The sequence below is a fragment of the Rhopilema esculentum genome, unplaced genomic scaffold (assembly GCF_057945365.1).
Source record: "Rhopilema esculentum isolate cy_ngs unplaced genomic scaffold, ASM5794536v1 HiC_scaffold_36, whole genome shotgun sequence".
Lineage (NCBI taxonomy): Eukaryota > Metazoa > Cnidaria > Scyphozoa > Rhizostomeae > Rhizostomatidae > Rhopilema > Rhopilema esculentum.
Genome location: NW_028300847.1, coordinates 2,713,315 through 2,729,664, shown reverse-complemented (window position 1 = coordinate 2,729,664; position 16,350 = coordinate 2,713,315). Strand labels below are relative to the sequence as shown.

Here is a 16,350-nt window from a genome sequence, read left to right as displayed (position 1 = left end):
AATGAGCTAATTCTAGACCTGCAAGTAAAGTTGTATAGCACATAGCAATATATTTATATAAACGTTTTAATATTATAAGATATGAGAAAGGTTGCCCAATATAGTTTTGTTGTTACGTCTTTGTTGTTTTGTATGCCAGGAATTAAAAAGAGTTTTAAGGACAGTTAACTTTGCAATGACTTCCCTATAAGTTGGAATGAGAAGTAACAGTTTCAAAAAGCCCAGAAAGTTTTTGGGAATAAAAGACTAGCAAGGAGACCTCAGAGACTTATGGGTGCTTTTCAATATGCTTGCTTTTTTAGAATTTTGACAGGCTTTCCTGAATAGATTTGCAAGCTTGAGAACATTTCATATACTTTATCTAATAAATGCCTACTTCTTATCTCACAAAGCACAATTGAATCAATTTAAATATACTCTGCCATACCTATTTGAACATGGTGATGAATAATTCAAGAAGACTAGATTCAACATCTTCAATCTCTATATTATTTTCAAGTGACTATACCCTTATGGGATCAGCTGCTCCCTTTTCCATTGCATTTATGTTATTGATGCCCACAAAGATCAAAATCTATTATTTTGTTTAGCTGATTTTATAGGAGAGCAAACAAAGAACATTGCCAGTGACAAAGTTCTTGGTAGAACACAGAAACCATCATATTTGCTACCTTACACTCAAAACATTCTTAATCAAATTCCCCCTCCCCCTTGATAAATTTTTTTAAGGAATCTGTTCTAGTTTTGTTGTGATGTTGGATGAAAGGTTAAATTAATGGGATTTATGACCCCATCTCTTTTATTCTTAAGGTGGGGGTTTTATTCTCTGATCCTGCTTGTGCCAACCTGCCAATTACGTTACAGAGAATTTTCTAACCCCCTTTCTATTCTGCGCTTTGTCAAAAAGGGTCACACAAGATATTATGCACTTTCTAAATCATCAAACTGCTAAAATTTACATCACAAGAAACTTTCTTATATATTTACAATGAACCATGGAAGTCCTATTATGTATCACATAATATACTACAAATGATGCAATATGTATTGCTTAATTTTATAACCCATTAACCACTCTGTATGTTGTTTCCACAATTTGTTCTAGTGTATCCAAGTCCTTTTGTAAAGTCTGATTCTGTTTGACCAGTTCTGAAGTCTTTAAGGCTAGATCTAGCAATCCAGCTTGTACCAGAGCACTCATTGTTTTCTTATATCTCACTTCCTTGCTAACATTTTCATCAGATGAGCTACTTTCCATCTTGAAAACTTTGCTGTCCAAATGAATTTAGACCTGAAATTGAACACAACAGATAAAAATGATATTATAGATAATACTCAAATTCATTTAGCAGCAAGCTTGGTCAAATAAATTTTTTGGAAGAAAATTGGATACTAGAAAAGAGGGACCACAAACATTGAAATTCCATAAAATAACCACTGGCAAGCACAGTTTGGATCTTTTTAACAAGCACCTCTAGAATTCAATATTTGACCCACTTTTCACTTGAACCTTCATCTGAATTGAAGTGATTATGGTTCAGGTTTTAGATTACCTGCCGGGTTTTTTGTATCATTGGATAATAGGCCTATGAATTGATTTAAAGATGGGTAACTAGGTAGGTTATTTGTTTGGTTCCAAGCATGTTAGTATTATAATTCGTTTGAAGTACAAGACCCCTTGAATATCGGAGTCACTGAAGGGAAACCGTCCTGAAAATTCAGAAATGAAAATGAAAAATTGAAACGAAAATGAAAATGCGAAGAACGAATAAACAAACAGTCAAAACTAAGTTGTAAACTTCACAGTATTCTACAGTCTGTTCTCCAGACTCAAAAGCCATTGGTTCATAGCTACAAAGGAAATATAAAAAATTTCTTACCCTTTAGGTCATTGGTACACACGAACGAAATAAAAGTTCAATTTGATATCGGAAGTTTTTGCTACCACATTCACCATACGCCGAAGTCAGGCCGTTATTGCACAGGTGCAAAGAATGCGCCTTCACAGACAAATATCCACACATCACCGAAATTCTTGTATGAGCCCCCTATGTGCTTATCAACTTGGGTCATTTTTAGATGTGGGTTAATGGGGGGAGGGGGGAGGGGGGTTGTCCGAGGGGGCTTATGAAAGTCATATCCATGTTGTAATACATACAAATAGCAGCTTTTCGACAACTTTCATGTTCCTATCCAGCTAAAGTTTCCAGAAAGATAATAACAGCAACGTAACAAGAACTGGTTAGCTTCAGTTGAGCTGGAAAGCAAGAGGCAAACAAAGGGCCTTTGAATCTTAACTCTAATGTTCATTAATCAGGAAAGATTTCATAAGACAACCAACCATGCTACTAAAAATGATATCCAAAGCTGTTTCCGATTTCTCTGCGTCTCTTGCTTTCGTTTCTATTTTATATTGTTGAATTATCTTACCTTTATTTTCCAAATTTAACTTGTTAAATCATTTTCCCAAAATTGTAGTTGAAGAATTTCGTCGATGGAACAGGGGGCTTTGATTAAGGAGTAAGGGGTCTTTAAAAGTCTCGAAAAAAGTAAACGGGGAGACCCCATCTGCCGACCTCAGAGCAAATGCGCCTTCATAGTTCGCTGAATTCAGTTCCGCGTCGCGTCCGGCCAAAGGGTCATTTTCCTTTCTTGTTTCAAAGATGGCGGACACTACAGTGGAAGCTAAACCTGCAGACGAATCGCCAGGTGATAAGGATTCGTTTAAAATACACATCCTGGAACAAGCTTTGGTAAGCTGCAGCGAGAAAGGCCTCCACATTGATGAGTACATCACAGCTTACGAGGAGCTGTGTATCTTCTTCAATTTGTTGGGTTCTGTTTTTGGCTTCATTACCTCGGACGTGAAGGAGAAAATCGAAATACTACGCAAGTTTAGGAATGGACACAACGAAAGAGATAAATATGAACGCGTTGAGAGGATGATGGAGCACGAAATTGAAGTTAACAAGAAAACAGATGAAGTGTTACTTGGCTCCAGGACTTTGCTACGTTTGCACAGAGCTCTGTCCTTTACAATGTTATTTATGGAGAACCTGTCGGAAAGTTCTAACTGCGAGAAAGCGTCCTCGATCGCCTCAAGTGCCTACACGCGTAGTCTTGCAAAGTATCATCCTTGGCTGATCAGAAAAGCAGCCACACTAGCTATGTATACCTTGCCTTCGCGTGGAGATATGTTAATCCTTGTTGCGAATCGTACTGGCGAAGAACAAGTTCAGAAAATGTTGAAAAGCTGTGTTGAAGCCATTCGCCGTGTATACGATGCAGTTGAAGCGTTGTATACAAAGTATGATCTGCACGGGCTTCCTTAAAGTTGTCAAGTACTTTTATCTAGTTGTTGACAATTACAATCTTTTTTAGAATTATCTACTGGCAAAATGCTGCTTTGTTGAGGCATACTTTCATTATGATATGACATTTTTGAGAATTTTTGCAGCAATCAAGGGGCATATAAATATTAGTTACCCTATTTTTAATGGAGTAAGCAATACTAAACAAAGTTCTTCATAGAAGTGTTGTTAAAATATTAAGTGAACTTCAAGACTACCTTCTTTCCAGTCGGCAGAGTATGGCAGATGCATGCATAAGGTCAGTATAGTTCTGGAAGCCAAAAATTGCAATTGCACACTGAATTTACTAAAGAATATACTAAAGCATACTAAAGCATTACAGATACTAAAAGGAGGTTTGTATCTGGGAAAATGTGGACAACATGACTATGCACGGGCCAGGATCTTGTCAAGAACTGCCATACTTTGCAGACTGGCCTTCTTTCTCAACAAGAAACACTTGTAAATTTCAATAGAGATGTTATAATCTGCATATATAAATTAAAAATAAAAGTTTTTGAATTCTTAAATATAAATTGCGTTAATGTATCTAGGCTTCTAAGAGTAGACTTTGCTGAAAATAGTTTTGCTTGTTGAATTTCTTCACATATCAAATTACATACCTCCGATAATTAAAATTTTCACTTGGAGCGAGATTCTATTATATGTAAACTCTGCATGTGAATTATGAATTCTTTATGGCATTAATTTTTTATGCATTCTGTCACCTAAGCAATGGATCACACAAACATAACTCTTCTAGTTTATTAATCTTGGCAACAATTCTAAACTTGGCTTTGGTAACCTTTTTTAGAAATAACTAAAAATTACTGCCAAAGTATTACTTTTGTTAGTAGCCTCAAACACAGACTAGCAGAAATACCTATACAGACATGTAAGTTTTTGAATGTTGAAATTTAGGTCACAGAAACATTCATAGAACCTACCACCTTCTATATTGAGGCCTTTCCATTAATTAAAATATGTCCTTGGTTCAAATGTTAGTATAAACTCTGTGATTTATTGATAGGCATTGTTTTCAGATAGTCTTTGTGTTCAATTGCTATTTTTTCTGGTACAAAGGCACTGGAAAACTTTTTCTCGCACTTGACTTTTTCAACATCCTCCCCAGGTTATTTAGTAAAAATTTTGAACCATATTTGTGTGATCAGAGAAGTAACAATCATTTCCCAGAAAATAAAGGAAAGCTGTAAAATACTGTACTGCACGTGCTACTGTCAGGTAGCATGACAGTGACACCAAGAGTCATCACATTGCAAAAAGCAAATTTTTGGGCACAGTTTTTGTAAATATTTATAGCAAAGCAATCTAAAGGATGGCTGAATTTCGAATTAAAAAACGATTTTGTAAGTAAAGAACTTTTAAGTAAAACTTTCAAGCTATCAGAAAGAGATGTAAACAACCTAATGAATTTTAAGGTTATCCTCTTTTTTCGTTATCCCCAGTAAAATTTATCTTTACAGTTTTTAGCTTTCATGAATAGCCAAAGGTGGCCAGAGCATCAAAGCATATTTTTGATGGAGACCTTTTTAAAATAATGATTAAAAAAGTAATATTTGTTTTTTAATGATTGGTTTTGGAAATATTCCCTAAAAAAATAAAGTTTGTTTCATTTTTCAATTTAGATAACATGAAGTCAATGGTTTGCTCTAACTTTAGTTTTGCAACAGCGTTTCAAATTTAACTGAAATAAAATTATGAGATTTATAACAGCTAAATAAAGTATAAACTATTTATACTTCCATAAGATAACCTCCATAGCTTTAAAGCAGAAATATTTTGTTGGAACATTTGCATACCCTAAAGTTTAGGTCTAAATCAATTAATCAAATGAATTACTCCCACTAAAATATTTACTAACGATTTTCTGTTTGAAGTGGAATATTTCTTTTTGACTTGCTCCTAATCCAACGATTTTGTTCTTAAACAATCATATGGAACTAAATCTACCAACATCAGCTTGCAAAGTATAAAATTCCATAATTATTAACACAGCAAACCCTTTTTGGGGTCCAGTGAAATGCTGTTTTGTACCAGCAGTAATTTGGTATGGTGGGTTGGTATGGTGGTTTGAGGAGTGTGGTAACTAAATCTGAATAGCCTGTCTGAAAATTTTAAGTAAGCTAGGTTTTTTAGGCAAAGTCTCAGCAGTTTTTAGAAACAACTCAAAAAGTATCATTTTGAAAGTTTTTTATCTCCACCGTCACATAATCAGATTTACTTTGGGTACAACTCGTGGTTTAATGCTTTGTATAACACTAATCGATCACATCTTTATTGAGAAGCATTAACCAAGTTACAAAATTACAGATCAAATATATTGTCGTGTTCCTAGACATATCTCAGGCCTTTGAAAAAATAGATCATCCTATGTTCCTCAATAAGCTCTCTTATTACAGCCCTAGCGGTAAAATATAAATTTGGTTTACTAGCTACCTTAGCAGAAGGATTCTTTACACCATAGCAAATTGAAAAGACTTCTTCTCGTCATATTGACAAGAGTGTGTCACAAAGATCTGTCCCAGGACCAATCGTATTCATTATGTTTGTCAAAAGTATAACACTGTCAACCACGCTACCGAAGCAACTATTTGCCAACGACACAAAACTTTTTGCCTTCGGGTAACATTGTAAAGCTCTGTTTAACCAGATATATTGTTAGAGTGAGAAGCTACAGGAATGGTTTAAAGCTTATAAACTAACGGTTAGTGCTGAAAAGACAAACTTTGATGTTCAGGGGCTTCGCCAAAGGGGAGATGCGGCGCATTAAGGTTTTTTGCCAGGCAAAAGAAGCAATTTTTGTGCTCTTCCTGTCCTGTGACCTTTTTGCAACGATTGTAAACTTTTCTGTGGTAGTTGAACTTTCAAAGTATTGCATATAAACTTTGAAACAGGAACGCATAAAAACAGCATATAACAGTATTTATCTTTTGATCACACCCTTGAAGAGCGAAACACGTCCTCTTTTGTCAGCAAAAACTACTTCTTTACCCCGTCCAAAAAATTGTCTTTGCTTCGCCCCCGTTGGTGTTATCAGTCCATCAAATACCTATTCTCATTATGTCACTTTTCCCTTACCTGGGGTAAGCTATTGAAACTATTAAATAGTATCATATATCTTACATTGGTGTTTTGATTGAAGAAATTCATATCAACAAACTCAATAGTACTGTTAAGGTACACATATTTCATATGGAAATATTGCTTTTTCTATCAAGCGTCGGTTTCTCCTGTACCGGGGAGCGCATCTGTGGAATGATTTTACGAGAGACCTTACTTGCTGCTTCTTTTATATCAGAATCTTAATTATACCTCCAGGCAGTGGCGGACTGGCTACTTTTCAACCCATCGGGAAAAGCAACCAAAAGGGTGCCAATAAGTGGTGGCGCTAGAAGTTCTCCGACGGAGGGGCTTGACCTTCCGAGTGGGTGCTGCAATTGGAAAGAAATCATGGGCGCACAAACATTACGATTATGACAGAACATACATTTAACAAACAATAAAGAGCAGCTACTTAGAGGGAGATTAATATTTTTGTGGGGACTAGCTTTTATAACAAAATGTCCCTAAAAAAGCAAAGGACATATATTAAGAAAGATTTTGTAGATTATTTTCCGTGATTTCTCTAAATTCTCGACCTTCTAAACTTTTCTGAGCAATAAAAAAAGACGTCATTTATTCATTAAACAGAATAGGAACAATTTTTACTTGGGTAGGCTAAGTCTTCGCTACCTTGCAGATTATTGCTCGTGTCGCAATAAACAAGTACACAAATGGTACTTCCTAAAGCCGCACCATGGTTGCCGCAAAAGGTGAGGAAATTTTCGAATTTTAATGATTCCAGTTTGCTGGAAAATGCACTCATTGAATCAATTTTTTCAACCTTTAAAATACAACCTTACTCTTAGAATCAATATCCACATGCCAAACGCTGTTGGATGGTTTTTATCAATTTTCTGGAAATCATTCTCGTAATTCGTACACCCAAACCTGAAGCATCTTAATGTGGAGTCAACACAGGGAATATGCACATATTACTAATCAAAAGTAGGCAATATGGAAAAATCCTCTCTCCCTTAATTATTATTATTCTATCAAAATTTAAAAATTGGCCATAATAATGACCGTAAACCTCTATGTTAATCCAGCCATCTTTGAGTACAAAATATGTGAACTTTTCCATGCACAATTGCCAACACATCGATCATTTTATCCAACGCTAAATTAATTTTTCCAAAGTATGAGCCCTTTCAGATTTTCGATATTAGGTACTCGAAATAATTCGCATTAGTCATAAGTCAAACAACTAATATGATTAGTCACCCGATTAGTCATAAGTCATTATTCAACTGAATAGTAATAATTTATTTGAAGTGATAATAGTAATAAATAATTTGTTTAAAGTTGGCGTACTAAATGAACGTCTAATAGCTATAAAGAAGCTAATTAAGGCCAACTATCTATAAAGAATTGATATGGTAAAAAATGAATATATGGTACAATACAATGTTAAAAATATTTGTGGTATAATATTATAATTAAAACCTAACCCAGCAATAAATATTTTAAACTATCTACAGTCGCATTCTACAGGGTGTGCTCTTAATTCTTTTTTGAATGTCGCTAATGATTAGGACTATCTTATACTGTGAGGTAGTGTTTGCCACAGTTTTTGAGCTAAATATCTCACAGTTTCTATACCATAAGAAGTTGTCCCGGCTTTTGGAATGCAAAGATTATTTTTAGCTCGCAAATCATAATGTACATTTCTTGTTTCAAAAATCTCACTCATGAAATTAGGGTTCAGGTTATGTTTGGTTTTGTATATTTCTATCATCAAGTACTGTAGATTGTGTTGGTGAGTTGATACTGCATTACCCAATTTCAACAATGCTTCGTAGTCAGCATGACTGTCTTTATAAGCAATTCCGAGTGCTCTTTTGTGGATTTTATTCACTTAAGCATTCAGACATCTGTCATGGAACATCCAAATTAGGGGGCAGTAGCTAAACTGAGCTATTATGAAGCTGTTCATTAGGAGACGCAGTTTATCAGAACCTATAAATGGCGATACTCTAGCAAGGGCATACAGTTTTTGGCTGGCTCTTTTGCATAAATTTGAGACGTGACTTTTGAAATTATGATTTTTATCTATTATCACCCTTAGCAGTTTTTCTTCAGAGCTTTCTTCAACAATGGCCTCGCCGATTTTGATCTTAATGTCATCTTGGTTTGTTCCAAAAGTAAGAAGATGACATTTCCCTGCATTCAATTTCATAAAGTTTTCTGGAAACCACTTTGATAAAACAAGAGCATCAGTTTCTGGCCGCTGACAGTCAGCTGCAAAAATCGTAGTATCATCAGCAAAGTTACATACTGCAGTATCAGTTACCATTGAGAATAAATCATTAATGTATAAATTAAATAGAAGAGGCCCAAGGACTGATCTTTGTGGTACACCTGCAAAGGTTTCTCGCCAAGTATTGAATGAACCATTTAATTTAACCCTTTATTTTCTACCAGGCAGGTAATTATAAATCAATAGTTGAGCATCTTTACAAAAACCATAGGCATTTTATTTAGCAATTAATAGCTCATGGTCTATGCAATCAAACGCTTTTGAGAGATCCATTAGTGAGCCCCAACCACCCCTTTTAGTTGGCAACTTATTCAGTTAGCAAAAGTAATTATTCAGTTGGCAAAAAGTCTGCGAGTCATCTAGAAACACCCCTTCTTCACCCTTGACAGACATGGAATCACTGCATGTATTGTGGACTTGCTTGAAAAAATTACAAGCGAGCCAGGTTTGCATTGAGACTAGGTCTGCTCGGTGCTGCTAAAATTATGACACTGCTGTCAAAACATAAATATGTTCTTTTAAAGATTTCGGAAAACCATGGAGAATTTGTAATATAGGTACTTATTTCATTTTAGGTCAGTCTTGCGTTTATGCTTATATTTGTTCATGCTTCTATTTGATTAGGAAATATTAGCGTGTCGCGCTTTAGTTTTTCATGTTTTCCGGTATAGCAATATTTTACATGCCCTTTTGCTCTACAAAGTTCCCCCGCGTATCCTAATATATCTAACACCTCCTACTAGTTCATTTACGTATTGCACGATAGATACCGACAATAACACCGGCAATTATTGATATTAGTTTGCTATATTGTAATGCTGTTATATAAAGTAGAGTACGGACAAAGAGTTAGTTAGTTAGTTAGTTAGAGAGAGAAGCGTGGTGCTTGCGAAAGGCCACTGCTATCAAACATGTAGACACTAACTCACACACACACACAGAACGGTAATGGATGGAAAGGCTAAGAGAGGGCTGATGGCATTCAACCCGAGTGGCTTGTGAAAGCACTCGAGGTTTCGTTTCATATATAAATAATTTAATGGCGTAACAGTGCTTGTGAAAGGCTGTTTAGTACCTAAGTTTCGATATTGTGTAAAAGTACGTCTTAGCTTTGGATTGAACAAAAGGAATTGATTTTGTGTGTCAAAACGTGTCGTTTATTCGCTCGGTCAATCGCTCAAACAACGAATGGTGTCAGAAGTTTTACAAATATATATACCAGCAGCAAATTTTACAATGGTGTCAGAAGTGGGATAATATGGTGCTGGAAACAGACCAGAACCCAGATTCACGAATCAGTTTAGGACATGTACCTCAAGATGGAAGGCGACGAACAACTGTTCACGAGACGACAGTTCGAACACCCTGCATACCATCCAGAGATGCATAGTCAAACCCAGTAGCTGGCAAATATCTCAATCACAGGACTTGTCGATTTCTAGTTTACGGACACAAAATATTCATTGGACGTTTAATTAATTTTTCATTAGATTCACTTTAAGAATCGAGGACGATTCATTTTCCTTGATAGGGAGGTATGTAATATAGGTACTTATTTCATTTTAGGTCAGTCTTGCGTTTATGCTTATATTTGTTCATGCTTCTATTTGATTAGGAAATATTAGCGTGTCGCGCTTTAGTTTTTCATGTTTTCCGGTATAGCAATATTTTACATGCCCTTTTGCTCTACAAAGTTCCCCCGCGTATCCTAATATATCTAACACCTCCTACTAGTTCATTTACGTATTGCACGATAGATACCGACAATAACACCGGCAATTATTGATATTAGTTTGCTATATTGTAATGCTGTTATATAAAGTAGAGTACGGACAAAGAGTTAGTTAGTTAGTTAGTTAGAGAGAGAAGCGTGGTGCTTGCGAAAGGCCACTGCTATCAAACATGTAGACACTAACTCACACACACACAGAACTGTAATGGATGGAAAGGCTAAGAGAGGGCTGATGGCATTCAACCCGAGTGGCTTGTGAAAGCACTCGAGGTTTCGTTTCATATATAAATAATTTAATGGCGTAACAGTGCTTGTGAAAGGCTGTTTAGTACCTAAGTTTCGATATTGTGTAAAAGTACGTCTTAGCTTTGGATTGAACAAAAGGAATTGATTTTGTGTGTCAAAACGTGTCGTTTATTCGCTCGGTCAATCGCTCAAACAACGAATGGTGTCAGAAGTTTTACAAATATATATACCAGCAGCAAATTTTACAAATTTGCTGATCGCCTTCAATGCATTAAACAATAACGACGAATTGGGGAAACTTTGTAATTAATCTTAACATTGTTTGCCTTTTGAAAGTTTTCAAGTTTTTTTTTGAAAAATGCAACTTGGGCCAGTCCGCTTCTGCCTCCAGGCTCGATAACCATTGCTTTCCCTGGGTTGCATGATTTGAAAAAGGTTATGCATTGATGCTATAAAAAGGCAAAGTTTTTTGGTACCTCCTTTTGATGCACCAGAGACAGACACTGCGCAGCACACAAGAAATGATAACATGGCGACCACTACGTTCCATACGACAAGGAGCGAAGAGGAGATAGGGGAAAAGGTTGATAAATGTCTTACTGATGGGCTCATTAAAGCAGGTATAACCATCTAATAACATGATTATTTAGAGTAATTGTTTTATTTGATGCTAAGATTTAGATAATTCATCTTGTTAGGTGAGCATTTTTGTTAGGCCTGTGTAGTAGTGTGGCTGTTCTGTTATTAAGTTCACTTCGATTCAGTTCCTTTAATTTCAAATTTCCACTGCATAAAGATTCGTAATTAAAAGTATAATTTACTCTTAATTAAGTAAAAACAAACTTTACGATATCAGTGAAATACATTCAAAAGTACATACAGTACAAAACCTGCATTATCAAGCTTGCTTTATCTTGTGGATAATGTACAGCTTCATGATTACCTTTACCAGAAAGTTTTTCCACGGTGTGGTTCAAGTCAAATCAACAGGCTACTTAAAACATTGAGAAAGAGGTGGTCAAACTCAAAATTTGATTCAGCAATTATCCAAGTCAGTTATTTCTTGTTCTGGTGTTAGTAGAGTTGTCCCAGACTGCAATGCGTTCCCTGGGCAATGATTTTTTGCTCAAATCCCGTCCGCGCATTTTTACAAATTTAGATTAATCCGAGCAGTTGGAACATGGACTTTCGTGTGAATTCAGCGCATAGCCTAATCTTGAGCCCTAAAAGTGCTATTGAACAATGAAATCCCGCATCTTTAAACCTGTCATTTTGCAACATGATTTGTTCCAGCGCAAGCGTAAGCAACAGAAAATAATTTCCCGCAAACAAAAATGCTTTGCACTCTGGGAGTTGTCTGTAATTGGAAGTATAAACCAGCTGCAAAAGGCTTCAAGTAAGATCATGGTATGAAAATTGTCATTTTGAGTCCTTCTATCTGCAGTTGGCTTTGCAGGGACCACACCACAGCCAGTTTGCCCTCCGTTTTATTTTGGCCTCTTGAAGTTCTTTTTCAAGGGACCACTTTATAAAGAACCTACATGTACAAGGCAGAATATTTAAAGAACTTAAAAAAACCCCTACAATAAAAACAAAATCCCTATGGAAGCATGTATACTGTAAATTCTGGCACGTTGAGGTGCAGGTCAAAAGAAAAACCTTACTGGGACAAGTGGAATGGGCAAGGGGCTACTCCCCTGGGACAATACGGCCACATTTAGATTGGCAGGGATTGCTTCATTTTTAAAGGCTCCTTGGCAACCTTGTTTAGTTAAATATCAGTTAAATAATACATTTTCGTCAGTAGTGTAGCCAAAGTGTACCATGACATAATGCTGTTATGCTTTCTGAAATTTTTGAGCTGCATTGTTATACTGCCTAATCAAACACATAGCTGCAGTATGTTTCTCAAAATGAGTCAAGATAAAAGGAGAAGGTATCCAATAAGCAGATTCACAATTTCTATGCTATGTGGTCCTGACTGATCACATGAACTCATACTGATTACAAAACATTTTTGTGAGGGCTTCGCCAGATATTCTGGTCTTTGTAATCATGAATTGGGCTGGATCTGGAACAAATTAGGTCAAAAATATATCTGCTTAATAATCAAATTTTTCAGATACATGTATGCAGGGTCTTGAAACACAAGATTCTTTTTAAAAATTCATTGACAAGTTTCACTATTTCAAATGAACAGACCATTAAGGTTGTGACAAATATTGTTTAACTCACAATGCAAGCATTTAATTTAAAAATTGTTGGCAAGGCAGGTACTTGATAGCCCTTCTTGAGTGGTATAGAAGGGCATTGAGCTGAATGGGAGGGATCGCTTTTCGTCTCTGGCTTAAATGTTGATTAAGAAAATGTACAAGTACCTAGCCACCAATGTCATGTAGACAATTGCCCCTATTTTTAAAAAATTATGTAGGGAAATTGCTGCACCCTTCTGCCAATAGTAGCTTGAAAAATAAAGCATTTCTGACTTCAAAAACACCCACAATATTATTGCTTCAATGCATAGAATATCGGGGCAGGAGGGAGAAGAGGTCAGGAAGGGCAGGGACAGTATGGTAATATAAAATGTGAGCTATAGGTTATGAACTAAAAAATTTCATAATTATGTAATTTTTCATGGCCTGGCATCTTTTACAGTGTAATATAAAAAAGATGGAGTAGTTCAACTTACAAATTTTTGCAATCACACACAACTTTTTTTCTTTTGTAACATTTAAATATAAAGACTGTTATTTCTGAATACTGATTAAAAATTCAATTTTAATCTTTTATGGATAAATCTTTCAATCACTTCTTATCTATACCTTGATTTTACATTCATTTGTGGTTTTGTCCTTGTGAATAATGAAAATGTTTTTAAGGCCATAATGAGCTACCGATGTCTTTCAGGTGCTGGAGGTGCATTAGGAGCAGTTTTTTCAATTTTGCTTTTCAAAAGTAAGTATGCATCACATCTGATCTACTTGCAGCAAAGATTCTTGGGGACTTGTTTTGATTTACTGTTGCAAACTAAGTTGTGGATTTGTTTAAGGTGTGCAGGGTTTTGGAAACCAAGCATTAAAATGTGCAGAAACTTGCATCTAGCTGTCAGATTTCATTTTCTAATGGAGCAGTTGATCAATAATAGATCAGTGTGTTTAAGACTAGAGTATTTTTATTATAATGTGATGTCTCAAATATATGACATTGTAGCAATTCTGGTTAGTGGGCAATAGGAGCTGCTTTTCAAAACTTTTTCCCATCCCCCGTAGCTTCGTTGACACTTATATTCAATTGGTTTCTTTAATTTGTTAAGGAAAAGGCTGGCCTGTAGCATTTGGTGTTGGAACTGGCTTGGGAATGGCTGTTTCTAACTGTCAGCACCAGTTCAAACAACTGCTTCCAACTGTATCATTGGTAAGCTTTTTTGTATTTGTTTGAAGCCTACAGAGAAAAAAGGTTAATTTCTCTATCAAACTTAATTGCTACAATGGCCACCAAAAGTAGTTGGAGCGCTGCGATTGCACTCGTAATAAATGCATATTTTTCAGCTCATTTCCCTATTTCAAGCAGACGGATCCCCCTTCCCCCCTTAAACAATGTTGGGAAGGAACATGAACATGTCACTGAACATTGGTTACACAATTTACGCTCCAACTCACATTTGTTGTCATTTTCTAATCGAAATTCAACAATGTATATGGGGGGAGGGGAGACGTTTAGTAGGAAAGATGAAGGGACTGTTCCAACACGTTTGGCGGGCATTGTATTCAACTCGTTATAATCTATTGACAGTGTCTATTTCAAGGGGAGCAGCAATTTGTCTTCTATATTGATTTTATTGTAAACGAGGGGAGTGAGCTCTTATAAGAGGGAGATAGATTATAGAATATAGACTTGGTTGATCATTCTTGGTTTTTCTAACATAGCATTTCCAGTAACTTCTTTTTCAAAAGCATTTCGTATCTCTCTAAATTTTCAGTTTTCAAGGATACATTTAGACTTGTACTCAAGGTCAATGATTTGTAAAAATAGCTGAATGAAGGATTAGTAGAGGGCTGTCAAAACTTCATTTAAAGATTACCAGCATTGAAAGCTTATCAGCAGAAAGATCACTGAAACTTTACATAAGATTGTTATGCCTTTTTTGACTAGTCACATGCCGGCTAAGAATAGCATTGTATCTTTCTATAAATTTTATTCAGGCTAGCAGTGTGAAGTTGCCTATCAAGCTAGTTGTGAAGAAATTGAATCCCTTTCTTTAAACGTGCCAGTTGATCTATGTTTGTAGCTAACAAGTTTCTTTCCATTTTTAGGGAAAAGGTGAAAATGTAGAAGTAACTGAAAATTAGAAAATCATCATTGTGTGGAATCTACTTTGAACTGAAAGCTGATTGTGAATGTCTGCTTGAACCCTGTAAATGTTTGCTCGCACCTTTGAATATGTAAAGTGTTAAAGTGTTTTCAATAATTTAGATAGTGAATTGTAACTCTGGTGGCTGCAAGTGAATCGGATATTCCCCATGTCATCATATATTTCATTTGCATTTTATCTGAATTGAAACATTGTTTATCAGTTTAATTTCAAATGTAGATAAGAGAAGCCTACTTTTTTAGCAGTATGATATTTTCAAAGGTTCAGGCTAATTTTTTTTTCAATTCGGCGTCTCTTTTTTTATGACCGATCAAGCGCGGATCTAGGAATTTTCCGAATAGTCTGTAAATCTAAACTCATGTAGTTTCTAAATTGCTCCTTCACTTTCCGTTAAAGCAGGTAAATACTTAAACTGGAACCAAATTGGCTTGCAGGGAATCCGAAGACAGGCTTCTTTGTTATTCTTGGAAATACTCTTTTTTCTGAGACTGCCGAAAACAAAACAGGAGCTGCTTCTTTCAAGTAATCCAGAGGACATGATAGAAATAAATAATCAGGAGAGAAACAACTCTTGGGAGATGTCAGAAGCCATTTACGACCATTTATCTGTGTGTACTGTCAAAAGCGCATCAACAGTTGAGAAAATAGACACGCCATTAAGGGGACATGCCTTTTAGGTAGAAGAAAGACCATGAAATAAACAAAACTTAGGTACTTGGTTGATCAAGCCCAACATTTCATTTAGGCCCTTAATAAAGCTTCTGGATGGTTTTTGAATTAATGCATATAAAAACTTTGGGAAACTTTCAAAGAATGCACATTATACATTAGAATGCAGCTGTATACTGAGTATAACCATAGTATAACCATTCCGGCAAATTACTCCATTCTGCAAGAGCCTTCCCTTAATCGGTATTAGAGAAACGAACTGCCCTGCTTGTATTCTGCTCAAATTTACGCTGATTTCTGAGATTATATGAAATATTGCAATGTGCTGGGATTTCAGCATAAAGGTATTCCTGCTGTTGGCTTACCCTAAGGCTGAAGAAATGACACATTCTTATAAAATCTATTATATTACTTGTAAAGTTCCTGTTTTTGTGTGCCTTGGCATGCTAGACACGAGTTACGGCAAGAGCTGCTGCATACTGTGTTCTTTCCAGCTTCCTAGTGAATTCAAGGCTCCTTCTCCCATGGATCATCTTTATAGTAGGCCTCGTCTAGATTATATCACCATCCTACTTCCACAGAGATTAGAACTTTTATATTC

General features: G+C 35.8%; 2 protein-coding genes and 1 long non-coding RNA gene across 3 annotated transcripts; 2 read left to right on the top strand and 1 right to left on the bottom strand.

Annotated features, from left to right (window-relative positions):
- Positions 1-919: 919 nt before the first annotated feature.
- On the bottom strand, positions 920-2,153 carry LOC148957252 (uncharacterized). Its single transcript, XR_016145259.1, has 2 exons — positions 1,881-2,153; positions 920-1,291 (listed from the first exon to the last, which is right to left on the bottom strand). It is a non-coding gene; the product is annotated as an uncharacterized LOC148957252 (long non-coding RNA).
- Positions 2,154-2,622: 469 nt separating this feature from the next.
- LOC135688585 (ceramide-1-phosphate transfer protein) lies at positions 2,623-4,991 on the top strand. The gene has a single exon (XM_065205510.2). The coding sequence runs from the start codon at positions 2,664-2,666 to the stop codon at positions 3,330-3,332; it is 669 nt and encodes a 222-aa protein (XP_065061582.2). The 5' UTR covers positions 2,623-2,663; the 3' UTR covers positions 3,333-4,991.
- A 6,182-nt stretch (positions 4,992-11,173) lies between these two features.
- On the top strand, positions 11,174-15,346 carry LOC135688589 (MICOS complex subunit Mic10). Its single transcript, XM_065205513.2, has 4 exons — positions 11,174-11,328; positions 13,616-13,663; positions 14,022-14,122; positions 15,022-15,346. Exons 1-4 carry the CDS (start codon positions 11,238-11,240, stop codon positions 15,055-15,057), a joined length of 276 nt encoding a protein of 91 aa, XP_065061585.1. The 5' UTR covers positions 11,174-11,237; the 3' UTR covers positions 15,058-15,346.
- The last annotated feature ends 1,004 nt before the right edge of the window (positions 15,347-16,350 follow it).

Coding starts and splice junctions, on each gene's coding strand:
- LOC135688589 (XM_065205513.2), top strand. CDS start 11,238: ATGGCGACCACTACGTTCCATACGACAAGGAGCGAAGAGGAGATAGGG. Junction 13,664..14,021: donor TTCAATTTTGCTTTTCAAAA/GTAAGTATGCAT, acceptor TAATTTGTTAAG/GAAAAGGCTGGCCTGTAGCA. Junction 14,123..15,021: donor TGCTTCCAACTGTATCATTG/GTAAGCTTTTTT, acceptor TTCCATTTTTAG/GGAAAAGGTGAAAATGTAGA.
- LOC135688585 (XM_065205510.2), top strand. CDS start 2,664: ATGGCGGACACTACAGTGGAAGCTAAACCTGCAGACGAATCGCCAGGT.